General features: G+C 41.5%; 1 protein-coding gene across 8 annotated transcripts in view; it reads right to left on the bottom strand.

The window, feature by feature from the left end:
• rapgef6 (Rap guanine nucleotide exchange factor (GEF) 6) overlaps window positions 1-20,893 on the bottom strand; it is a 76,487-nt gene that overhangs the window by 34,748 nt on the left and 20,846 nt on the right. For all 8 annotated transcript variants that reach the window (XM_025910941.1, XM_025910944.1, XM_025910943.1 and 5 more), the window contains 3 exons: window positions 8,146-8,277; window positions 3,865-4,045; window positions 2,016-2,152 (listed from right to left, as the gene is read on the bottom strand). In XM_025910941.1, coding sequence (XP_025766726.1) covers window positions 2,016-2,152; window positions 3,865-4,045; window positions 8,146-8,277 — 450 coding nt within the window. The remainder of the gene's footprint in view (window positions 1-2,015; window positions 2,153-3,864; window positions 4,046-8,145; window positions 8,278-20,893) is intronic.

Below are 20,893 nucleotides of genomic sequence, written 5' to 3'. Positions count from 1 at the left end.
TCTCTACCAGTGAGCCTGTCAATCTCCTTCTCAGCCATCAGAAAATGCTAATAAGGTGGGCTACGATGATCCGCCACACATGCACTGTGAACAAAAGTTGTCTTTTAAATAAACTTTACACAAATATAATGCTTCTTGTAGGATAGACCCTCTGAATTTATTGCTATGAGTAATGAAGCCTGCACGGGTAGGGAAAATGTTCTTATTTCCTATTATCAATCTGGAGTGGCGTTCTAACACCTCCAGGGAATGAGTAATTAAATCTGAAATGCGGGCTAATACATATTACTGTGGGATGAGTTAAAATTTTATTGCTTCCAGTGACCGCACAGACACATGCTACGACCCGCTTATACCTTCAACACCTCTCTTTTACCTTTGCATCCCTGTGATGCGTTCATGGTGCAGATGTCAAGTCGCGCTTGCAGGTATAAAGTATCTAGCAAGCCCTACTGAAGAGGAGCGTGCATAAACAGAGGAACATCTTTTTAAACAGCTCATCAAAAATCGCCAAACACGCACGTTGGTTCCGTGCAGTTTGTCACACAATGTGTCTGTTAGCTAAAGGTACAGTTCACCCAGCAAGAGAAAAGATACAATGTAACCAAGTAGTTGGGTAGGTTGCAAGAATGGAGCTCATTGTGTTTGTTAGCAGTTAACTCATTCTATGAAGAAATATAGAAGTGTACTATAAGAAGTTTACTTATTTTGTGTTATTCAGAGGTAGCATGTAGCAGTACAGCTAATTACAGTCTGTACACAAAGAAAAATCTACTGAAGCTCCCATAACAAATGAATATGCAACGTATTTTCTAAGTCACTCTTTTCCTCGAGCTGCACTGAGGTTTCTCGCGTGCAAAATCCCACTTTAACCCCTGATCATAAGGACAAATTCTCCTTCTTCAAAAGCGTCTTTCCATGTGACAGTCTCTCGACTCCCTCATTGTCCATTTTCTCTTCCTTTCCGGCATATGGAGCACTTTCTCTCTCTTTTCTACATCTGTAATACCACTTTAGACTCTTTATTTTCCTTTCCCTCTTCACACTCGCTTAGCAAAGTCATGCTCACTTCCGAGAAGGGCCAAGTGCTTCTCTTTGACCTTCAACACCGAGTCCACAGAGAGGCAGTGGAGTGGAGGAAAAATGCCCATCAACTGCCTCGACACAGACGGTACGGAGTTAGTTATACAGACGCACATCACATTTTCGTGTATTCTTTCCACTAAAGTGCGTGTTTATGGTTTTGCCCTGCTGATGTGTGTTCCCGTCCTCCTCCGAGCTCGGCGGCTGGCAGTTCATTGCCATTTATCACCCTGTCAGTTCTAATGCTGCTGCATGTAACCAAACAGCCATGACAGGGCCCCCGTTTCTCAGGCATGTAACTTAATTAATTAGCTGTGTAGCAGCTCGAGTGATTGACGGGGCTTATATGCTGCGGTGACTTTGCACATACCAGTTTTGCCTCGTGAATTAGGATGGTGAGGATGTGTGTGCACCTGTGCACGGGAAAACACACGTTGCTCCGTATGTGTTCTTCTTTGGTATGTGTGAAGGGCTTTATATGCTTCCACGTCTACATCACTACTTTCCATAATGGGTACGTTGGCGTGTTTGCAACTGTTTAATACTTGTGCAAACTTATGTATGTCTTTTCAAAGATTACGCCACTGTTCTGCTCGATAACAAAAGGCAAAGTTAAGATTTTTTTTTTCTACTGTGATTACATTAATTGCCCAATTAAGATTCAGCAACTCAGCAAACAGACCTTGTGTCAGACTGAGTAAAGATAAACACTCATTTAACTGTTAAGGGAATTTAGTGTGTTATTGAAGCAGATATAATAAAAACATATTTTGCATGCCGTAATTACACTGGAAGCAATTAATCTAAGTCAGTAAAGTGGCAAAAGAGGACGGTGAAAAATGAATACCACTAGTTGTTGTTGAAGAATTGAATTCTGAAGGTTAAATAGAACTTGTTCAGTTTCTGTGTGTCCCTTTTCACCCTGTTCATACCTCCTGTTTGTCGTGCAGTATGACTGTACCGGCCTGCTCCACCACTTCGAACATCATGACGCTACACAAGTCCCTCCGCACGGACATGGTCATGTTGGCAAAGGCAGGCAGCTGGTGCATGAACTCCAGCAGTTGCTCTGTGTTGCACAAAAAGAAAGCAGCAGAGAGAAGAAGTCAAATGAAAAAGAAGGAGGAACAAGCATGAAAAGACCGTGCACTGACTAAAGCAATGTGTCTCAGGTGTTCAGGGCAAAATGCACATTGATTTTTTTTTCTTCCCCCACAGACAAACTGCAACATTTCCAAAACGATCTATAGATTTTTAAATGGTCCTTTCTGCAAGAAAATGTTACTCATATACTTCACCAGAGCAACTGTCAATTTCAATACAAACACAAAACATTTTAGGATACTTGTCATCTCAGGCCTTGTGCTCAGAAATGCTGCAAAAACTCATGATTAAAAAAAAGAAAAAATCATAACTAGAAGAGGGCTCGCAGAACTCCAAGGACAATGCTGCATTGCGCACCAAAATTTTAATCTCTAAATCTTATTAAATTGGGCTTGAGCGTTAGCACACTGCTGCTGACAAACAAACAGCAAACATGCCTCCACATCAGCTCTTAAGTCTTAAATCTAACCCCTCCAAGCAGAAGTGGATCAGCGCGTACTACTAGTTTTTATGATTCCTCAGAAACATTTACAATTTCTACCTTTCCTGCTCATCTTCCCTCTGCCTCCTCTGCACTGTAGCTGAGAACACAGTGACCCAGCTCCAACCTGCAAACTATGCTGCTTGGCTCAGTAGGTCCTTTTTATTCCTCTTGGTGTTAACACCTCGTTCAAATCTTCACTTTTCTTAGTAAAGAAAAGTAGCTTAAAGTGCAATGGGTATAGAGTTTTCCATGGGAGGAAAACAATCATAAAATGTAGATTAATCACATTTAAAAAAAAAAAAAAATAGGAGTTAAGCACCAAAACTCTAAAGGGTACCAGAGGGTACCACAACCTTATCATTAACATTTTGATGACTGCTAATGGTCCTTAAATCTGGTTTACAGACTTTCTATCTTGTGATACACTCAAAAAAAAAAAAAAAGAAGATTATATCAGTTATCCCTTTATCGTAATTTATTACATTTTTAGGGGCCAACAGAGGTGAAAAATGTAAAACAAGTTCAAAAAAAGAGAGAAAAAAACAAAAATCCTGATTTTAGAAACTATAAGTGCCCTCTCCTTCTTTATTTTGCTTTTAACCATCTCATCAGCCCCAAGGATGTATTCATCAACCGCCTGGGAAAAATGTCTTTTTAAACCCCTGAAAGCCCAGCGAAAATATTTTTGTCTGTTTATTCAGGAAAATTCTTTCAGAGAGTTTCTGGAGAGCATTAAAAAAGTAGCTAATGACGTGAAATAGAATAATAAAAGTTGGTTGAATTTGGGTTCAGCCTGTCATCCCTTCAGTTGCTCTCTATGTCAGGTATTTCCTCTCAATGAGCTGTGCTTGTAATGCTGAAGGCCATGAGAAGGCCAGCCTCCCAGCAGGCACGCAGCAGGCCAGGTCTTTGCTTCTCTCAGCTCTCTGATGCAAGCACCTCCTTTAGGACCCCACTGGGTTCTGTTAATGAGGTTGCCTCTGATTGCCTGCTTGAAAATACAGACTGGAAGGGCACTGGTGTTTGGGGACAGCTGCAAGGGGTCTTTTTGAGAGAGGGACATTTGTATATCACTCATCTCTCATTTCTGTACTCAATGAGTCTAAAAATAGCAACTGAGAAAGCCTGAATCTGTCAGTTTATTTTAGGTCACTTTTATCCCAATTCAATCAAATCAAAGTTGTCAAACTGACCGATGTCGTCGTCATTGCGGTCGACAGGATCTTTTTCTAGACACTCTCGGACCAGATCTCGGCCTAGGAGAGTGTCTGAAGCTCTCTCCAGGTCCTCATCTTCCTCCTCCTCCTCTTCACTGTCCACTGCAGCCTCTGGAAGTCCAGATAGGTCGACATCCCCCAAATCACTCTCTGTGGCCTGGGAGCAAAACACAGAACAAAAAACTGAATATTGGCCAGTTAGTAACATAAAAAAAGGAAGGAAGAAGTCTTTGAAGTCCATCATGTCTCATTTAAATGACAAATGAATTGAACATTTTACATATTAAATGTGAAGGCTCCTTTCTTATGGGTTATGAAAAAGATTAAATTATGAAATTCAGTCGCTTTTGATGGGGCTGAAATTGCCTCAGTGTTAAATGGCTCGACTCTCACATCAATCTCGAACTACTAATTCCCAAAATAACGTGACCTAGAAATTCAAATTGAGGGTATTGATATTTACAATGACAAGAGTCCTCTCAGGCCTTGTACGGAGGACAGTTTAGAAAGTACAACACGGTGACCAATTATTTGCAATTACTGAAAAAATGAAGAGCATGAGAGACGTGCGACTGTGACAACATAAAGACTTTTAAAAAAAGCCTTATTGTTCATAATTTCTAGCATTCATGGCTTTTTAGTAACAATTTACTCGCACGAAACATAAAAAAGGATAACCTTGGAAAAAGCAGCTGTAGCTGCGACCTAGAGCTGCACCCAGACACCAAGTGCCAGACTACAAAAAACCAGGCCAACAGCCAAATATTTAAATCCATTCACTAATAATTCATATTTCACAGCATTTCCCTGTGCGAGGCAGACAGATGGTTGGAAGAGTATGGATCTAAAAGGGCATAAGGCTATTCATGTCAGTTGGGAATTGAACCGTCACCTAAAGGTGAATCGAGGAGCTCTCTGGTGGTAGTGGCAGCGTTACCGGCCGTCTGTTAGCTTTTTCAGGTGGGCCTAAAAAGTCTGGAGAGCTAAGCCTGATTTTACCCCTGCTTCTGTCTGCTTTCCAAAATAATGTGAATGCATGTGCTTATTTAGGCACATAATTCACTTAGACCTCCAGCATTTATCCTGTTTACTGAAAAAGAGATATTTTGTTAAATAACCACTCGTTACAACTAAGGTATGCAGAAGAGCACCTCTGAACACATGCTGAACCTTGAAGCAGATGGACTACAGATGAATGCAATTTCTGCGGCGACGTTAACATGTCAGAGTCAGAATTTGGTGTAAATGTCATGAACGCATGAATCTATCCTGCCTTGTGCACACTTTGGTCCCCGTAGTATCTGATCTTTATATCCATATTCTAATTGATGCTTCTAACAGAATAGCGCTTGAACGTGACAGTGAGAACACTTTACTCAAATAGCTTCCATAGTCACCAGACAGAGAGCCCCTTGGGGGTGTGGTGGAATGGGAATTGCATCATGGATGTGCAAGCGACAAATCTGCAGCAACTCTGTGATACAACCAATTCAACATGGACAAAATCTCTGAGCAACATTTGCACCTTGTTGAATTTGAGGCAGTTCTGACGGCCAAAGTGGTCATACAAAACTAAATGTAAAGTGTACCTAATAAAGTGGCCAGCAAAATACATATTAATTAGCCTTTGCTAATCCCAACAATACTACTCTAAATTTATCAGTAACTATTGTGCTTTTATGTCTTCATTTGCTCAGCCACATTATTCGTTTTCTCTTCATCTTCATTCTTTCTACATTTTGGATTTACAGTTGAAAAGACAGGCAGAGATATATTAGCTGTTGATATCTGGTGGGGAAAAGTGAATTTCCTAGTCTATAGCTTGTAAGATGGCCTCGCCAGCTAGCAATACAATCAAGCTCTTAGGCTCTATGGATAGTTGGGACATGGCCAAAGTGTTTTTTATGTTTTTCCAACCCAAGGGTATTGAGCTAATAGTCCATTCAAAGTTCAGGCCCGCTGTTGTTTTTCTAAATTAGGTTGAAGAAGCCATTTAGAGGACTTTTAAAACACACCTGCTCCTCAGACCTTTCCTGTTCCCGGATAGTAGATGAATTTAATCTTGTTGAATATAAGATGGGAAAAAAACAAGCCAGGAAACATATGCGAACATAAGGTGTGCAGCCGAACTTTTAAAAACATGCTTTCCTCCTCTTGTAATAGTTAAATGAAACGGCAGTATATGGAGCATCTTCAACACATTGAACTGTCGAAAGGCTGATTTTTTAAAATTAGATCCAACATAGAAAACGTTATTTCACTTCTAATTATTAGTCCATGCAGTTAATATGCCTCACAATGTCATTGTAGACACTAAGAAAAAATGCAAAAAGCCTTTTAACAGAAATATTCTAGGAAATGTGGGAGAAAAGGGGTAAAAAGAGACAAAAACTCATTCTCGTCCTCCTCACCAACTATCAGTCAGTGCTTCTGAGAGCCCAGTTCATTCAGAATGCATCGTCTGCCCTTTCAGGCCAATACCCCTGGTCTCAGAGCAAGTCTCAGGCAGGAGGACATTTTTTAGAAATCAGTGGCATCAGATCTACACGAACCACTGCATTTTACCACGTCCCAACCCCAGAAAGGAGGCACAAAGGTTCAGGATATACCACGGCCAGGAGACGAACAAGCATAAGAGAGGATTACGAGGAGTTAAAGAAAGTGATGAAAAGATGAGGAGAAAGAGGGACGTGAGCTGCTGAGTGTTAAGCCAAGATAAAAGAGGGAGTGGAAGGAGGAAAAACAAAAAGAACGTGTAAGAGAAAACCCACAACAGATAGCGTTTGCTGCACTGACAGCTGAGGATCACAGCTGAGTGAAGGGTCAGCACTTTAAGACAGCTGTAAACAAACACAGAGCCGGGTCAGCGACAAGTGATGGGATCAGATGCGTGTGATAAATATCTAATCTGAGGATGAACAGAGTGGGTCTCTGTGTTAAACGTTTGACCCGGGCCGACCTGACTTACATCAATCTGCAGTCACTCACAGACAGCCTGAGAAGGAAAGGGGTAGGATTTCATTTTATTTATTTTTTTAATTCAGCAAGTCTCCCCCCCCTGCTCACAGTAATTTGTGGCGATTTCCTCAGTTTGTCTGCTTTGATCACTCTCCCATGTTACCTAACCTTATCGTTCACCAACGTTATCTTGTTGGCGAAAGTTTCGTTATGCGTTGTTGTAACATTTACAGTATGTACTGGAACCTGGAAAAAACATAAGATGCATTAACATTCCTGAGTGAAACAAACAAATTAGTTTTGTGGCCAGCAGAGCCCACAGATCGCACCAGCACATCAACTAGCTCATTAGTGTGTGGCAAACAGGCCACGCTGGTTCCCATTAAAGCCAGCAGAGCTAACAAGCCAGCGTCAAAAAGGACGTCTATACACATATTCACAGACGTGTGCAGAATATAGCGTGTAGGTTGTAAAGTGGGGGGAAGATAAAAGAACAGTCACAGCTGAAAGACAGTGCTGAAATGTTACATTTAGTGCAACTTTCTGTGTAAAGAGGGGGGATTAGGAGAGCTAAGGGATTAAAATGATTAGATGGAAAGCTTATGTTTGCTTTTATGGGTTACTGATTTGCAATCACTCATACAGTCTACACTTAAAAGCTTGCTCAACTGCCAAAAATGTTGCAGAAATGTTAGACAGATACAAAGACAAAGGCTCTTCTTTGGCTATTTTACTTTTACATGTAGGAATTTACCTTTTGTAGATTGAGCTGTTCTACCTGCTGTAGCTCAGTTAAAGATGAAGCTATAAGTGTTAGGTTCATTTTCTACACGTGACCTTTAATCTGCTGCAGGAAGTACAGAGGGAGACGAGTCACCAGGACGCACAATAATTAGAGAGACAAAAAGGATCAGAAGGAAGGTGGGTGGAGGGTTGATTGATAAACTGAGAACACGTGAAGATGGAGAGAATTCACCTTTCAGCAAAACACACGACCAGAAACAGTAGACAGGGTTTTGTCAAAGCATGAGGATATTTCAAGTAATTTGTGAGACAAGAGTAGTTTTAACTGACTGGCTGGATCCTATTTTACATAATACTGACTTTGTATAATGAATTTGAACAATTAAAGGAAAGAGAAAAGGAATTTGGCAAAATGAAAGGAAAAAACAACTCAGCTTTGTGGAAATTCGTATCCATAAATCCATATTTATTTACTGGGAAAATGTACCATTTTAAGTGTGGGTTTATTTGCAAATAAATACAATAAACTTTTACCATAAACAGGGAGGTACCCACCTGGTAAATATCTGAAAGGCTGCTGCTACCCGAGTCACTGGCGATGCTGCATCCTGACTGGCTGGGCGGCATGTGCATCACCTGCTGGTGGGCATGGTCTGTTAGGTGCATCTTATTGAGATCGGCAGGAAGCTGCTCAGACAGAGAGGAAGTAGGAGATACAGAAGAAGACAAACAGAGAGGGTGAAGAGGATATGAGTTCAGCTGAGGCAAACATGCACAGGGTTCAAAAGAGGCAAACACACACACGCGCAGACACAGTTAACAGTGACAAACACACACAGCTGTTTCATCAGGCTGAAAGCCACAGCTGGTTTCACATGCTCCGGGCTAATTAACCTGAAGACGACGGAGCTCAGGATATTTCACATTGCAGTGAATTATGAGCCGGGGTGCAGACAGATACGATATCTGGTACACTGTGAAGGTTTGGAGGTTGCTTTGATATTTTTGGAGTGACCTTAACAAAACAATTAAACAGTAAATCCTGGTTTCCTCGTTGCACAGACAGCTTACACATGTACAGAGTACACACAAGGACACAGATGTATACTCAAACTTCAACAGATGGAAATGTATTTATCCCCCCAAAAAAGAAAGAAAGAAGCACAAAAGCACATGCATGAAACTCCAAGTTAATCAGTTAAATCAGAAAATACATCTAGCAGCAAAAAAGACAGTAAATAAAGTCTCCTAAATAAATAAATGTGTCTACTTCCAGAGAAAAAGATAATTTCTGCAAAGATGTTTGAGCTTTGATGCAAACAAAATCCATTTGTTTTTATTTCGTTATCACGTTCGCTGAAAATTGCCCACATACACTCAAAATCTGAGCTGCTAAGAGCTCGCTCTCCAATAACACTAAATCCAGATGCAGAACGAGGTAAAGCTGTCAGTCAAACAGTCAAGAGGCTTCCAAAGGCAAGAGCATCAAAGTGCTGTAGTGTTAACTGAGTGCAAAGGTGCAGAACCAGCAGCCACACCGGTGTAACCTAGAAACATTTGCGTAGCCTTCAGTTTGCACTGAACCGAGACGCTTCACATACCACAGAGCCACAGAGGGGGACGAGTCACGAGTATCCATATTGTGAATTCCAATTCTCTTTAGAGAAATTGCATTAACTGGACGCCAAAGAACTACCAAATACACATGACAGTACACATCAGTAGGAAACCTGCTTCAAAAACAACAAAATGCCCCTCAATGTAGAGATTTTCAGGGAAAATAAAATAGAAAAAGTTCTTAGTGAAGTTGAGAGTGGCGCCACTCTTTGATCAAAGACCGTGGAGCTCGGCAAGACTGGAAACAAACTCCAGTGTCTGAAATGTCAGGTGCTGATTTTACTACAAATCTATTAACTCAAGGTTGGAGAGGCTCAGAATTAGAAAACAAGTGTTGCATCTACTAAACAGCTGTGGAAAAAAAGACCTACTCTAAACTCAGATAAGGGTGACAGAGTGTGAGTCTGAGGAATTAAAACATTTAGTTAAACCTGTTTAACCTCAATTTGATGTGCAGGTGGACCAATGTGCATGCTCCCCTCTCTGCTCCAGGAGTAACCCAGCAATCTTTAAAATCTCAAGCCTTACCAGTTTGGGCCGGGACAGTGTCAGGGTGAGGGAGGACGTCCTCCTGCGATACTTGGCGAACCTACAGCACACCTCCTCCATCGGCACATCAGACAGCACTTGCCTTCCAAAGGCACACATAAACACTCATTTTAAGTCTGCGCGTATAACCTATGGTGGGAAAAGACTCACCAAGCCAAACTGAAGCTAGGCGAGGCTGCACGGAGTCATGGTGCCAACATGCAATATTAAAGACGTTGAGTCTGGGGGTACGCCACCCCCCACCTCTTCTAATAGGCCTGCTGGCCTGTACAACCACTTTCATATAGAGGGGTGGAGTTTAAAAAGGCTTGTTCTTAACTATTTTTTGAGGGCTTTTATTCTGAAATTTCTTGTTTTATCTGGATGCTTTTTAAAATGCCATTTTGTGAAATATGTTTGCTATATTGTGAACTTAAAAATCAAACACTCATATGTTTCACTAGAGCACTACACTGTTTTGTTTTTTTACAATGAGAAACCGTTCTCGCAGAAAACAGTAGGTACATCGTAAAATCACAGTGTCTTGCAGACAAATCTACCTGCCAGTTCTTTACTGCATTTTAACAGGCAAATTAGTTTCAAGTGCGCTTATTATTCTGCATTGCACTCCACACAGTGTGCCAGCCTGTGCACAGCCACCTTTTTCCCTGAACCTGGAATGAGAAAGAGCTCATCCTCAAAAACTAGAGCTACAGATGGTAGTGAAGCAAAAGCGATTTAGGAAATTATTTATTATTTATGCATGAATTCTTGGACTAAAACCTGGCCATGAGAGGAAATCAGCCCAATTAGGTCCAGTATTAATCCATTCACTTTTGTTTAACCCTGTTAGCTTTGCCCTACAGATTCCGTCTCCCTCACAGACACTTAAAAAGAATCTGACAACACTCGACTGAAGCACTGTCTAAAACTACAGAACCATAATAAATTTGTCGCAGAGCGTTAATAGTCCTATTAGTGACACTTAAATAGCAGGATTCTAATTACAAAGTGTGCTTTTGTATCATTCACATGCACATAATGAGTCAGGCCTGAGGTTTAAGTCGTGACTAAAGGAGCATTTAAGTGAAATCCATTTCCTATTAAGTACAGCTATATAAGCATATTGACCCGTAGGCAACATGTATTCCATGTATTAAGTCTGTTTTGATGCTATTGACTAAATTCCACACAATCATCCATAAACAGAAGGAGAATTCGCCAATCTTATTGTTCAGCAACAGTCTTTGCTGTTTGTTGTGCTTCTTTGTGAATAAGAAGGAAGAGAAAAAGTGAGAGGGAGGACAGAGAGCGATTGCTAATTTCATTACAGATAAATACTTATTGATTTCTGTGTGATGGAGCAGTTATCAGCCAGTGACGATGAAACTCCCACCCTCATTCATTCAACAGATTTCACACAGAGGTAGAAACTAATGTATCAAACTGCTCACCGGATCGAGACTCACAAACACACCCTAAGAGGATATTAATGAGGAAAAATGTTGATCGCGATCGATTAGCTGGTTAAGTTCAAAGGGGTCCAACAAAAAAAAAAAATTGATAAAGTAAGTTGTGACAGCAAAAACTTGAGAAAACTCAAGACTTGGCTGTGACTTTTAATTAATCACCTTTCAGAAACATCAAATCAGAATCGATACCTGTCCTTCTGAACTGCACAGTTTCACAGCTTGAGAGGAAATGTTGGCTACTTTAATTATTTTGGCCTCGACTGTCTTCAGTTCATCAAAAATGTTGCATTTTTTTCCCAAGAATGCTTTAATATGGCATACTGTATATGCTGAAAAAAGTTACCGGTCACCATGGTTTAATCCTTCTACAATTCAAATTAAACTTAACTTGGAGTTTAAGGTGTTTGTCGTGGCTATTTGTCGTGCAATAATTTAGTACATTTCCCTCTCGATGACGCTACCCTTTCAACCACAAAAAGACCCTGTAACTTTCTGCAGTGCTCACTTAAAGAACATCAGCACAGAATCTTTGGCATCTTTGGCACAGAACTGCAAGCTACTACAGTAGCTATTAGAGTAGCTGAAGTTAAATGTCACCACACTAATGCACTGGAATGACCGACTAATCTCTATAAACAAATTCATTACTTGAACATGAAGAACCTGTCAACAAGGAGGTCAATTTTTAGTACTGCAAATTCTCCACTTCCTGTCTTGTAGCACAAGAACCAATGACAAATCGCATTTGAGCAACCTTTGGCTGCATACGACCAAAGAAGGGAAATACATTAGCCGAAATGTAATATCAAAACCATAGGCCGTTGTTTGGCAATGATCTGCTTTTTATTAGCTTTCAAAAATGTTATCTGCAATTGTAATCAACGGCCAGTACAAGGAAAAATGCTGGCTGCTCCAGAAGCCCTCACGCATTGGCTGGTGTCCCACAGCTGAAGGATGCCCAGACTATAACCTATTGACTCTCTATATCAAGGATGCAAAGAAAGACGGATGATTCAATCATTATCTGATAACACGCAACTTAATCTGCAGGTGAAATTATTCACCGAATAAACTTTTACAGGCAAAAAGTTTAAATTCTCAGTAAAAAGTTCAAACTCATCCTTTGGTTCTGATGTGTTTTAGAACGTACAAAAACACGAACACGTGTCTTTGAAGGTTTTGCAGAGAGACTAAACGGTTAGACGGGGGAAAGTTGACTGATGGTGGAAGTGAATAATTGTGGAGGTCTCGTGGCTCCCATTCACACAGACTTAATCCTGCTCTAATCCCCCTCCTTTCCTCTCCCAACAGGCCAAACCACGAGTTAGGGGGATGGGGTGTCGGGGTCTCCCATTCTCCTCATGCATTAAGGATGAGAGTTGGGAGATTAAATATAAATGTGAAAGGTTCCTTCAGCTGTACAATTCTATCATGTCAACGAGCGGGCACAATCACAGGAGGCTCGAGCAGACTCTATACATTACCAAACAAGCCGAGCTTTCACATCAGAAATTATTTATAGAGCCCGATTAACTTGAGAGAAATAATGGGTGTAACGCAGACGTAGTCTAAGTAAGAAGCAGTGGCCAAAGATGCTGAGAATTCATGAGGAGCTCCCAGATCACCAGCACGTTGTAGATGACCAACAAGCCAACAGAATTCACCCGAGTTGACCACTTCATTCGTGCATGAGTTATACTTATGATGACGTTCCAACATTATCTCCATTTAAAACTTTCAGTAAATGTACAGTGTTGTTGTTTTACTTCTCATAAAATCACCCAGTAAGCCATAATAAAGACTTTGTGGGTAGAAACTAATATAACTAGACTGCATTTGAATAAAAGCCAGTGGTTACATAAAATCATAGCTCATTGCAGTCTAACCACCTAAATAAGGGCATTTCCTCCAAAAGGGAGAAAAATACATGATCAACATTGAAATTATACCTCTGCATCTTAAGCCGTCTTTATAACTACATTTGTCTTTCTGGAGACCCACTTAAGTCCCCGAAAGCAAAATAAAGCATTCAGAATATATTATGATGGTTTCTTCTTTCCCATCTTCTAGAGACCCCCCCCCCCCTTTACTTATTGCATCCAGTTTTAACAATGAGATTAACTGTTTGTGAGCATGACTGCTCTGTTCCACCTATTACCTCAGTGGTAAAGTGGGCTATAAAGCTCAGACTAGCCATTTGCCAGCAGAGACCAGAGACTGGCTTTCTTAAAAAGCATTTTAGTGCTGGAATTATCTTTGCTAGGTTGAGTTTGAGAGATATGTTGGGGTCTCGATGGTTTTTGGAAATCCTGAAGACATCAACGAGTGACATGGGCTATTTAGCATAGTGCACTGGTTGATTTGAAATATCATAAAAGCGCCAGAGAATATGCTGCTTATGTTTTGCTCTAATAAACTTGTGATTTTTGAACTCAACATTGTTTATTTCAGAGTACGCAAACGCACCGTATATGACAACTGAATGGCAGAAGACTCCTGAAACTTCAGTAAACCACTGATAATCAGAGACTCCTACACACAATCAGATACCTCAACAACAACAACAGAAAGAAACAGAGCAAAGATCAAAAGAAATGCACCACAGAATGAGGCAGAGAAGCAGAGGTGAATATATGAGAACATTACACTGAGATGAACAATGTAGAGGACGAGTAAGCAATTAAAGAAAGTGTGATGAGGCTCATGAATCTTGATGAGGGTGACAATTAAAGTGGGTCCAAATAACAATGACACAAACAAAGCTCGATGAATATTTAATGACATGTGATGTGTTTGCAATGAGAAAACAGAAAGACAGCTTTTTGCTAAAGATCAATGGCAAATCCTTATTTTAGCCAAGTCGTATGCATAGTCTAGGCTGCAGAAAAGAAATGAGGCAGGAGCAATCAGTATATTCATGTCTCACTAAACTCGAAGAGAGAGGCAAAGAGTTGCCCAAACCGCCTTTGCAAATACAGTGACACAAGCACCATTTAATGCCTAACGTTTGTCACTGTCCTCGTTATTAATAATACCTGAATAAACCAGCCAAAACCACACGTAAAAGTTTATAACTCACTGCTGTAACATCCAAAAATATACAACAAAAACAGGCCATGATGGTTCTTAATATAGACGGAGAGGGCTGAGCCTGACCGAAGTCAAGACTCAAGTGCCATTAATCATCCAGGCAGCCAGGCTGCCAGCTCATTTCTACCACCATGCAGAGCTCAAAGTGCCAGCTATACACTACTCATAACCTCGGAGCTGACTAAATACAGCATGGCGACGCATAGTGAGGTCACCCGTGGGGTATCTGACACTTAACGTGGTTGGCCTGTAGGTGTCAGCAGTGGCAAACAGCCTTGACATGACCCGAGGTGTAGAGCCAAGCTTGACATACCAAATGTATATAAAACTATACTAGTACTTTAATCACCTAAAAATGACTTTTATGAGACTTATACACTTAGAAATAAACTCGTAGGTGTTTATATGTGTAGGTGCTCTTCAGCTGCATCACAAGTGCAAAAATCATGTAAGTTCACCAAAGTAAATCAAGACGAGTTTAGCAATATCTTGCTGAACAGAAGCTTTAGAAACCTTCATAATTCTTCCCCCTTACTATTTAGTGCACAATCCTTTAAAACAGGGAGCCTTGGTGACAGCGTGTCTTTGACAGATAACAGCTATAACCGTGCAGACTTTGGTGTCAGAGAAGGCTGTTAAACCAGAAACCACATCAGAGACGACAGCAGTGCATCTCCGCACCGAGAAACAATGCTGCTGTCACGCAGCACAAACGGCTTATAATTTCTTTGATGTAACATTTAACGCAAACCCCGAATCAGATTTCCACCGCTTTTCTGCTTTCTCCGCTTCTTTTTCGCCGTTTATCACCACCGGCTCGCGTCTTCGTCTTGTGGTTTACACCCTCATTACAAGAGCCGCTGTCTAGTCTCCCTTGTCGTAGTTTCTCACACCTTCTTTTCTGGCCTGAACCCATTTGCTGCCTAGTTTTTGAAGACTCTCTCCAGTCTTGCCTTTTTTTCCCCTCTGCTGGTTCAAAAACCCACATTCAAATCAGCTTCAAAGGGAGCAAGGAGGAGTAAAAAGGCTGCGAGTAGCCTCATCAGACTAGCTAGGTGAGAACATTGCCTCTGATGTCTGGACAGGGACACAGACACACAAGTACACACATACATTTTGAAGCTGTGGATTTCGCCCTGTAGTGCCGAAGAAAGCTTTGATCAATTGAGGCCACTGTTAGCTCTAAAGCTGTAACTGGTGGACAGACAGATGGAAAGAGAAAAATACACGCACATATATTTATGCATTTATTTATGTACACTCAGACAGAGTTTACGATACGCAAACGGCATGCACCTATAGGCTTCATTTAGGAGAACTAAGATTACCGAATGGGCTCAGCACACAGCCATGCTCTACTCCATTACTAGCAAACCCACAGACGACTGGATTAAGACACAGTGGAGGAAGACAGACTGAGACGTGGAGAAAATAGAGGGACCTTAACTGAATGCGAGCGACAGAGACAAAGGGAGACCGGGTCAAAAGACAGAAGTGCAAGCGAGAGTGAGAAAGGCAGAGTGCAGAATATGATTGAAACTGAAATGAGTGTGTATATGTGCCTTTGTGAAAGAGAGAGATAGAGCAAAGGTAGCAGAGTGTGAGGCAGAGAGTATAAGATAAGACTGACAGTGTGGGGTAGAATGAGGATGAAGTCAAAGAGTGGGAACTGATGGAGATAAAAAGTCTCCAATATTCTCTTAAGAATCCAATTCTACCTCAGTGCAGACTTCCATATCTCTGGCTATGTGTGTGTGTGTGTGTACACATATGCGTGAGACAGTGTCTGCACCAGCTGGAGCAAGGGAAGATTTAATGAATTGAAGTTGAAATTAGAGGTGACAACTGCAAAGAAAAGCATGTAACATTGAGAGAAAGAGAGTGTGTGTGTAGTTATGGACCAGATGAGGAGATGAGGACTCGAAGACTACATGTGAATGGATGGATTCCCTCTCGCTCACACACAAACACACTGTCCTGCCTGTCTACGTTATCTCCATTCAGCTTTACTTTCTAAAAGCTCTTACTTGTGGCAAGATAAACCCTGAAATTAATGTCCAGATTGAAAGTGTGTGTTGCTGCCGGACCATATTATTCCCGCCGCACCACAATTTAACATTAAACTCCTGGAAAAAGATAAACTAATCATCCCAGGGAGAATAAAAAGGGATAGTAGTTTTGAAGCCAACATGCATCATCTTAAACTTAATGTGATTAGACACAATATACTGTTTAGGGAAAGAGGAGGGATAATGTTTTCCTTATATAATTATACATCATTTATGCGGTGGTTAGCTCAAGCTGCACAATCTTTACAAACACGATCTTACGGATGCAAAAAACATTCTTCATTTTCTGTCAGAAACGTATGCTAAAAATGTTCTGGAAAGAGAAACTGGGCACTAATCGCTGGAAACTGAAAGTGGGACAACATGAAGGACTTTTTTTTTCTCTCTGAAATTGAGCTGGGAATTCTGCATCCATCCAAAACTCTCTGAAATCCATTAATTCTCAGTTGAGCAAAAAGAAACTGCATCCTGTGATTTGGCAGGCATAGTTTGCGAGGTACAAGGTTCAACAATCATTGGTTGGCAAGTTCTTAGCTTGGGCAGACATTGGCTGGCAAGTTTCTGCGGTGGATAAACAGCCATTAGCTGGCAGTTTCCACAGCGTGTGCTGCCAGCATTGTGACAGACGGGAAGCGGAATGGCACCAGCGCTGCCAAAGGCCCGTGACTTTTGCCCCTGTAGTCCCTCGAAAGAAAGAGACATAGAGAGCATGATGACAAGAGAAAGGAAAGATAAACAGGGTAGAAAGTGTTCGCGCGTGTAATGTCGTCATTTATTAGATAAATCATCCGCAGAGTCGAAAATCCTGAACACATTACTGTATTGCCAAAACAAAGAGATTAACCTCTGAACAATAGAAAGTAGGTTTTGTGTATGCGTGTCAGAGGGCTTTGTGAGTGTGCGTGACTATTAAGTACGGTGGTGGCAGAACCACCTTCAAATAAAATTCAAATAAAATCTTGCCTTGGAATTCCTCTGCCAAGGCGAGAGCTGACCACTTTCATTAAAGCTGCAAAGGAGGAAAAAAAGGCCTTGGCAGAGGGTGTTCTGTTTAAAGGCTTTCAAATAAGTCCACACAATAATGACAAATCTAAAAATCACCAGGGGGAATGGAGTCATTGTTTTGGCTCTGAAATCCTAAGCACCACTCCAAAGCCTAAGCGCTAGTTTCTTTTGCAATATTCGTGACTTTTAGGGGATAACATGAGCTATTAGGAGTGATAATAACAAATTACTTATCCGCCTTCCTCCCTTGATTAGTGTGAACCTCAGCAGTCTGGATTTTCTTGGAATGAGATGGCTCTACATGCTAAGTCATCCTACACAACTTTTACTAGACACAGTCATCTGGTGGCTTACACAGTGAAGGAGATAATTAGCATGGGTCGGCATCCCCGCAGTCACTTTCTCTGGCGGACTGGAAGTATTACAACCAGGCTTTAGTGGAAATTCCTTCCAGCTGGCATCTAGCGTGTCGTGTGTGTGTTGCGCGAGCGCGTGCGTATGTGTGGCAGCGGGTAGCAGACGGCAGTCGCTGCCCAAGAGCTGGTTGCTCCTGAAAGGACAGCTCAGCCCAGCGCAACCCATCTACCTCCCTCCTCCACCTGCTCCGATACCTGGGTGGAGGGCGCATGAGGAATCAGAAGCTGTGTGGATTACTGTTTTTCCCTGATTAGGCGACCAGGATGAAATTATTTGGGTAAAGCCTAGATCTTCCAGGTATCACTGGATTATCTGACTTTTCCCACCTTGGAGAGAGAGTTATTTTAAGCCTTTTCTTTGTCATCTTTCATTATATTCCTTTCTTTCTGCTATAGTTCAAATACCTGTACCAAAATAAAAGTTACAAAAGGAACATTTAGTCTGTAGATTTGGTATAAATGAGTTAAATGGCACTGATATTTACTGTCTGAGAAGCATTTTCACTGGTGCTACTAAAGTTTGTATGCATTCTGCAGGCTTTGTACAGTATATGCAACTCATATCTCTCAAATGGATGCTATGAGGGATTATTTTCCCTATCTGTTGGTCAACAAAGTCTTTCAGGGCGAAACACTACCTCTCTTTGGTTTCGTTTGAGCACGCGTATCTGTGTGTGTGCGTGTGTGTGTGTGTGTGCAAGCGCACAAAGTTATGTGTGTCACAGGAAGCTACAAGGCTTCTCTGTCTGAGCCCCTGAGGAAGGTGGGCCATGGCCAGGTCTGCCGGATACAGGAGGGAAGGCAAAACACTGGGCTTTAATACTGATACAAACACACGTGCACTTAAACATACACGCGCACAAAAATATACCATACTACCTCCTGGCCCTCCTGAATTAACAGATGCTTCCTGCCCAGCAGCCAAATCCACAGAGCTTCACACACACACAAACACACACATACAGCATGGCCCTGGCACCCCTACAGGTTGACCCAGAGGCCACTCTAAGGGGGCAGCTCCACCCGTGGTTCTCTTTTGGTGTTTTTGTTAATGTTGGATCCCGTTCCACTCTGTTGGCTCGCACACACCTCAGCCAGACAAACAGAACTAACTGCAGTTTTAGTACCGCAGGAAATTTATTCTACCTCACAAAAACAATGCTTAACAGTAAAGCAAGTACATGCAAGGACCTGCACTTAACGTCTGAAAAAGTTATTCCCGTTTTTATATAAATCTAAAATCATTTGACTCCATTCTCCTGCCACAACGCAGGCTACAGATGTGGATTTGTATTTTAGAAAAGGGTTTTTACATTTGTTTAAATATTCAGTGCCGAAATGTTAATGTGCAAGGTGGCTGTAACAATGCCTGAAAGCAGAGGGTGGGGAGAGAAAAAAAGAAAAACCTTAATAATTCAACTGAAGTTAAAAGAAATTAAATGCACAAATGTCAAGTGTTACTGTAGTTTTAAACAATTTAACTCCTACAAATTAGAAATGCACAAAGGAGGAGAAAATCTTCCATGATCGGCCTCATCATATTTTTTTTTCCCCATTCAGGGTTCCCATTTCCTAATGCTTCCCTGCACTCTCCCCCCTCACAAATTCACAAAACAACCAACAGCACATAAAAACCAGCCACATGGCAATCACCCATTTACCCCGTGTTGCATTTACAAATGCCCTTGAAAATTATCCAGTAAAGGCTCTCTGGATCGGCAGGCGGACGAGGGGGATGTGGATCAATAGCAGTGAAATAATGGGAGCAAGTGAAATTGAGTGGGTGGGGGCCATGAGTGGCTGAAATATCAGCACTAGAGTGTGTCGTGTGTGTGTGCTGAGGGTGTGTAGTCTGGCAGTTGTAGTTCTGGTAGGTGGAGTCTGTATATATAAAATGAATGTTTTTGCATATCTATTGTATGCGTGTGGCTACTGTTCTATGCATTTGCGGGTGTTAAAATGCATACAAGAGTGCAAATCTGCTAAGTTCAAAGGTCACATGCACAGCTGTAGATGAGGACACGTGATAAGTGTGTGCGCGTGTGTCTCTGTGTGTGGATTTTATGCACAAAGTGTCTCACTTTCACTCCTTTTAATGCTGTAATGTTGACCAGCTTGGGCCAGTGAATGCAAACAGGGCCTGAGTGGGCTTTTCACTCTAAAATTTCAGCCTATCAAAGCTAATGGACAATAATTACACCATTCAGGATACAACACAGGCCCTTTTATGCCACTAACTACTAAAACATTCAATCCCAGCGCGCGCCCCCGCCCCGCTTACTATTACATGAAAAAGAAAAGTGTGGTAAACTACTAAGAAAGCAAGTGCTTTATCTTTAAGCTGCTTCACAACAGCTTCAACTTTAACACCACACTGTGGGGTGTCGTCATAACCATATCCTGCAGTGCCAAAAGGTAAACAGCAGCGACAGTGTGGTTAAAAGCAAATCAGTAAATTGTGAAAACTTGACAAGAACAACCTACCAACCAAATCCGACTTTAAAATAGCATATAAGTGCAGGCGAGCAATCACGCCCTCGTCAGTTGTTTCTGAGTGAAAAGCTATAAAGATGTCAAACTCAACGAGCATGCTTAGAGTGTCAGTTTGTACCTGGGAGGTACAAAGTCCTTTAATGTTCCATTGGAACAAGTCGGAGCTGGTCCTCAGATACACCAGCTTCACAGCTTTAATGACAGTGAACAAGGCACATGAATGACACATCCAACTGCCTACGAGTCCTCGCAGTGTACGTCAATGCAGAGATAAGAGTCCATTTGAACTCTTGCAGTGACACTGGTGTCGATGGGAATGCCACATTATCAACCAAAACATCTATTTTTTGCAGAGAAACAGAAGCAGACTGAGTGCAAGTGTGCAGCCTATCTAAATATCCACAGAGTCCACATACGGCTCAAGCTGAGTGACCATTCTGACCAACCGAGTAATAAAACATGTCATTTTTATCTAATCTCAAAAAAAGCCAAGAGATCCAAATGCAACCTGAAACCTTCATTTTTCACATAGAGGATGATTCAACAGCATGATGAGGTAATAACACTGTACAGTGCCTGCAACTGCTGCTTGATGACGTTTTAGTTTTAAGAA

Source organism: Oreochromis niloticus, linkage group LG10, assembly GCF_001858045.2.
Source record: "Oreochromis niloticus isolate F11D_XX linkage group LG10, O_niloticus_UMD_NMBU, whole genome shotgun sequence".
In the NCBI taxonomy this organism is placed as follows: Eukaryota; Metazoa; Chordata; class Actinopteri; order Cichliformes; family Cichlidae; genus Oreochromis; species Oreochromis niloticus.
Note: the sequence above shows the minus strand (reverse complement) of the source record. Positions and strands in the feature narration are given on the sequence as shown.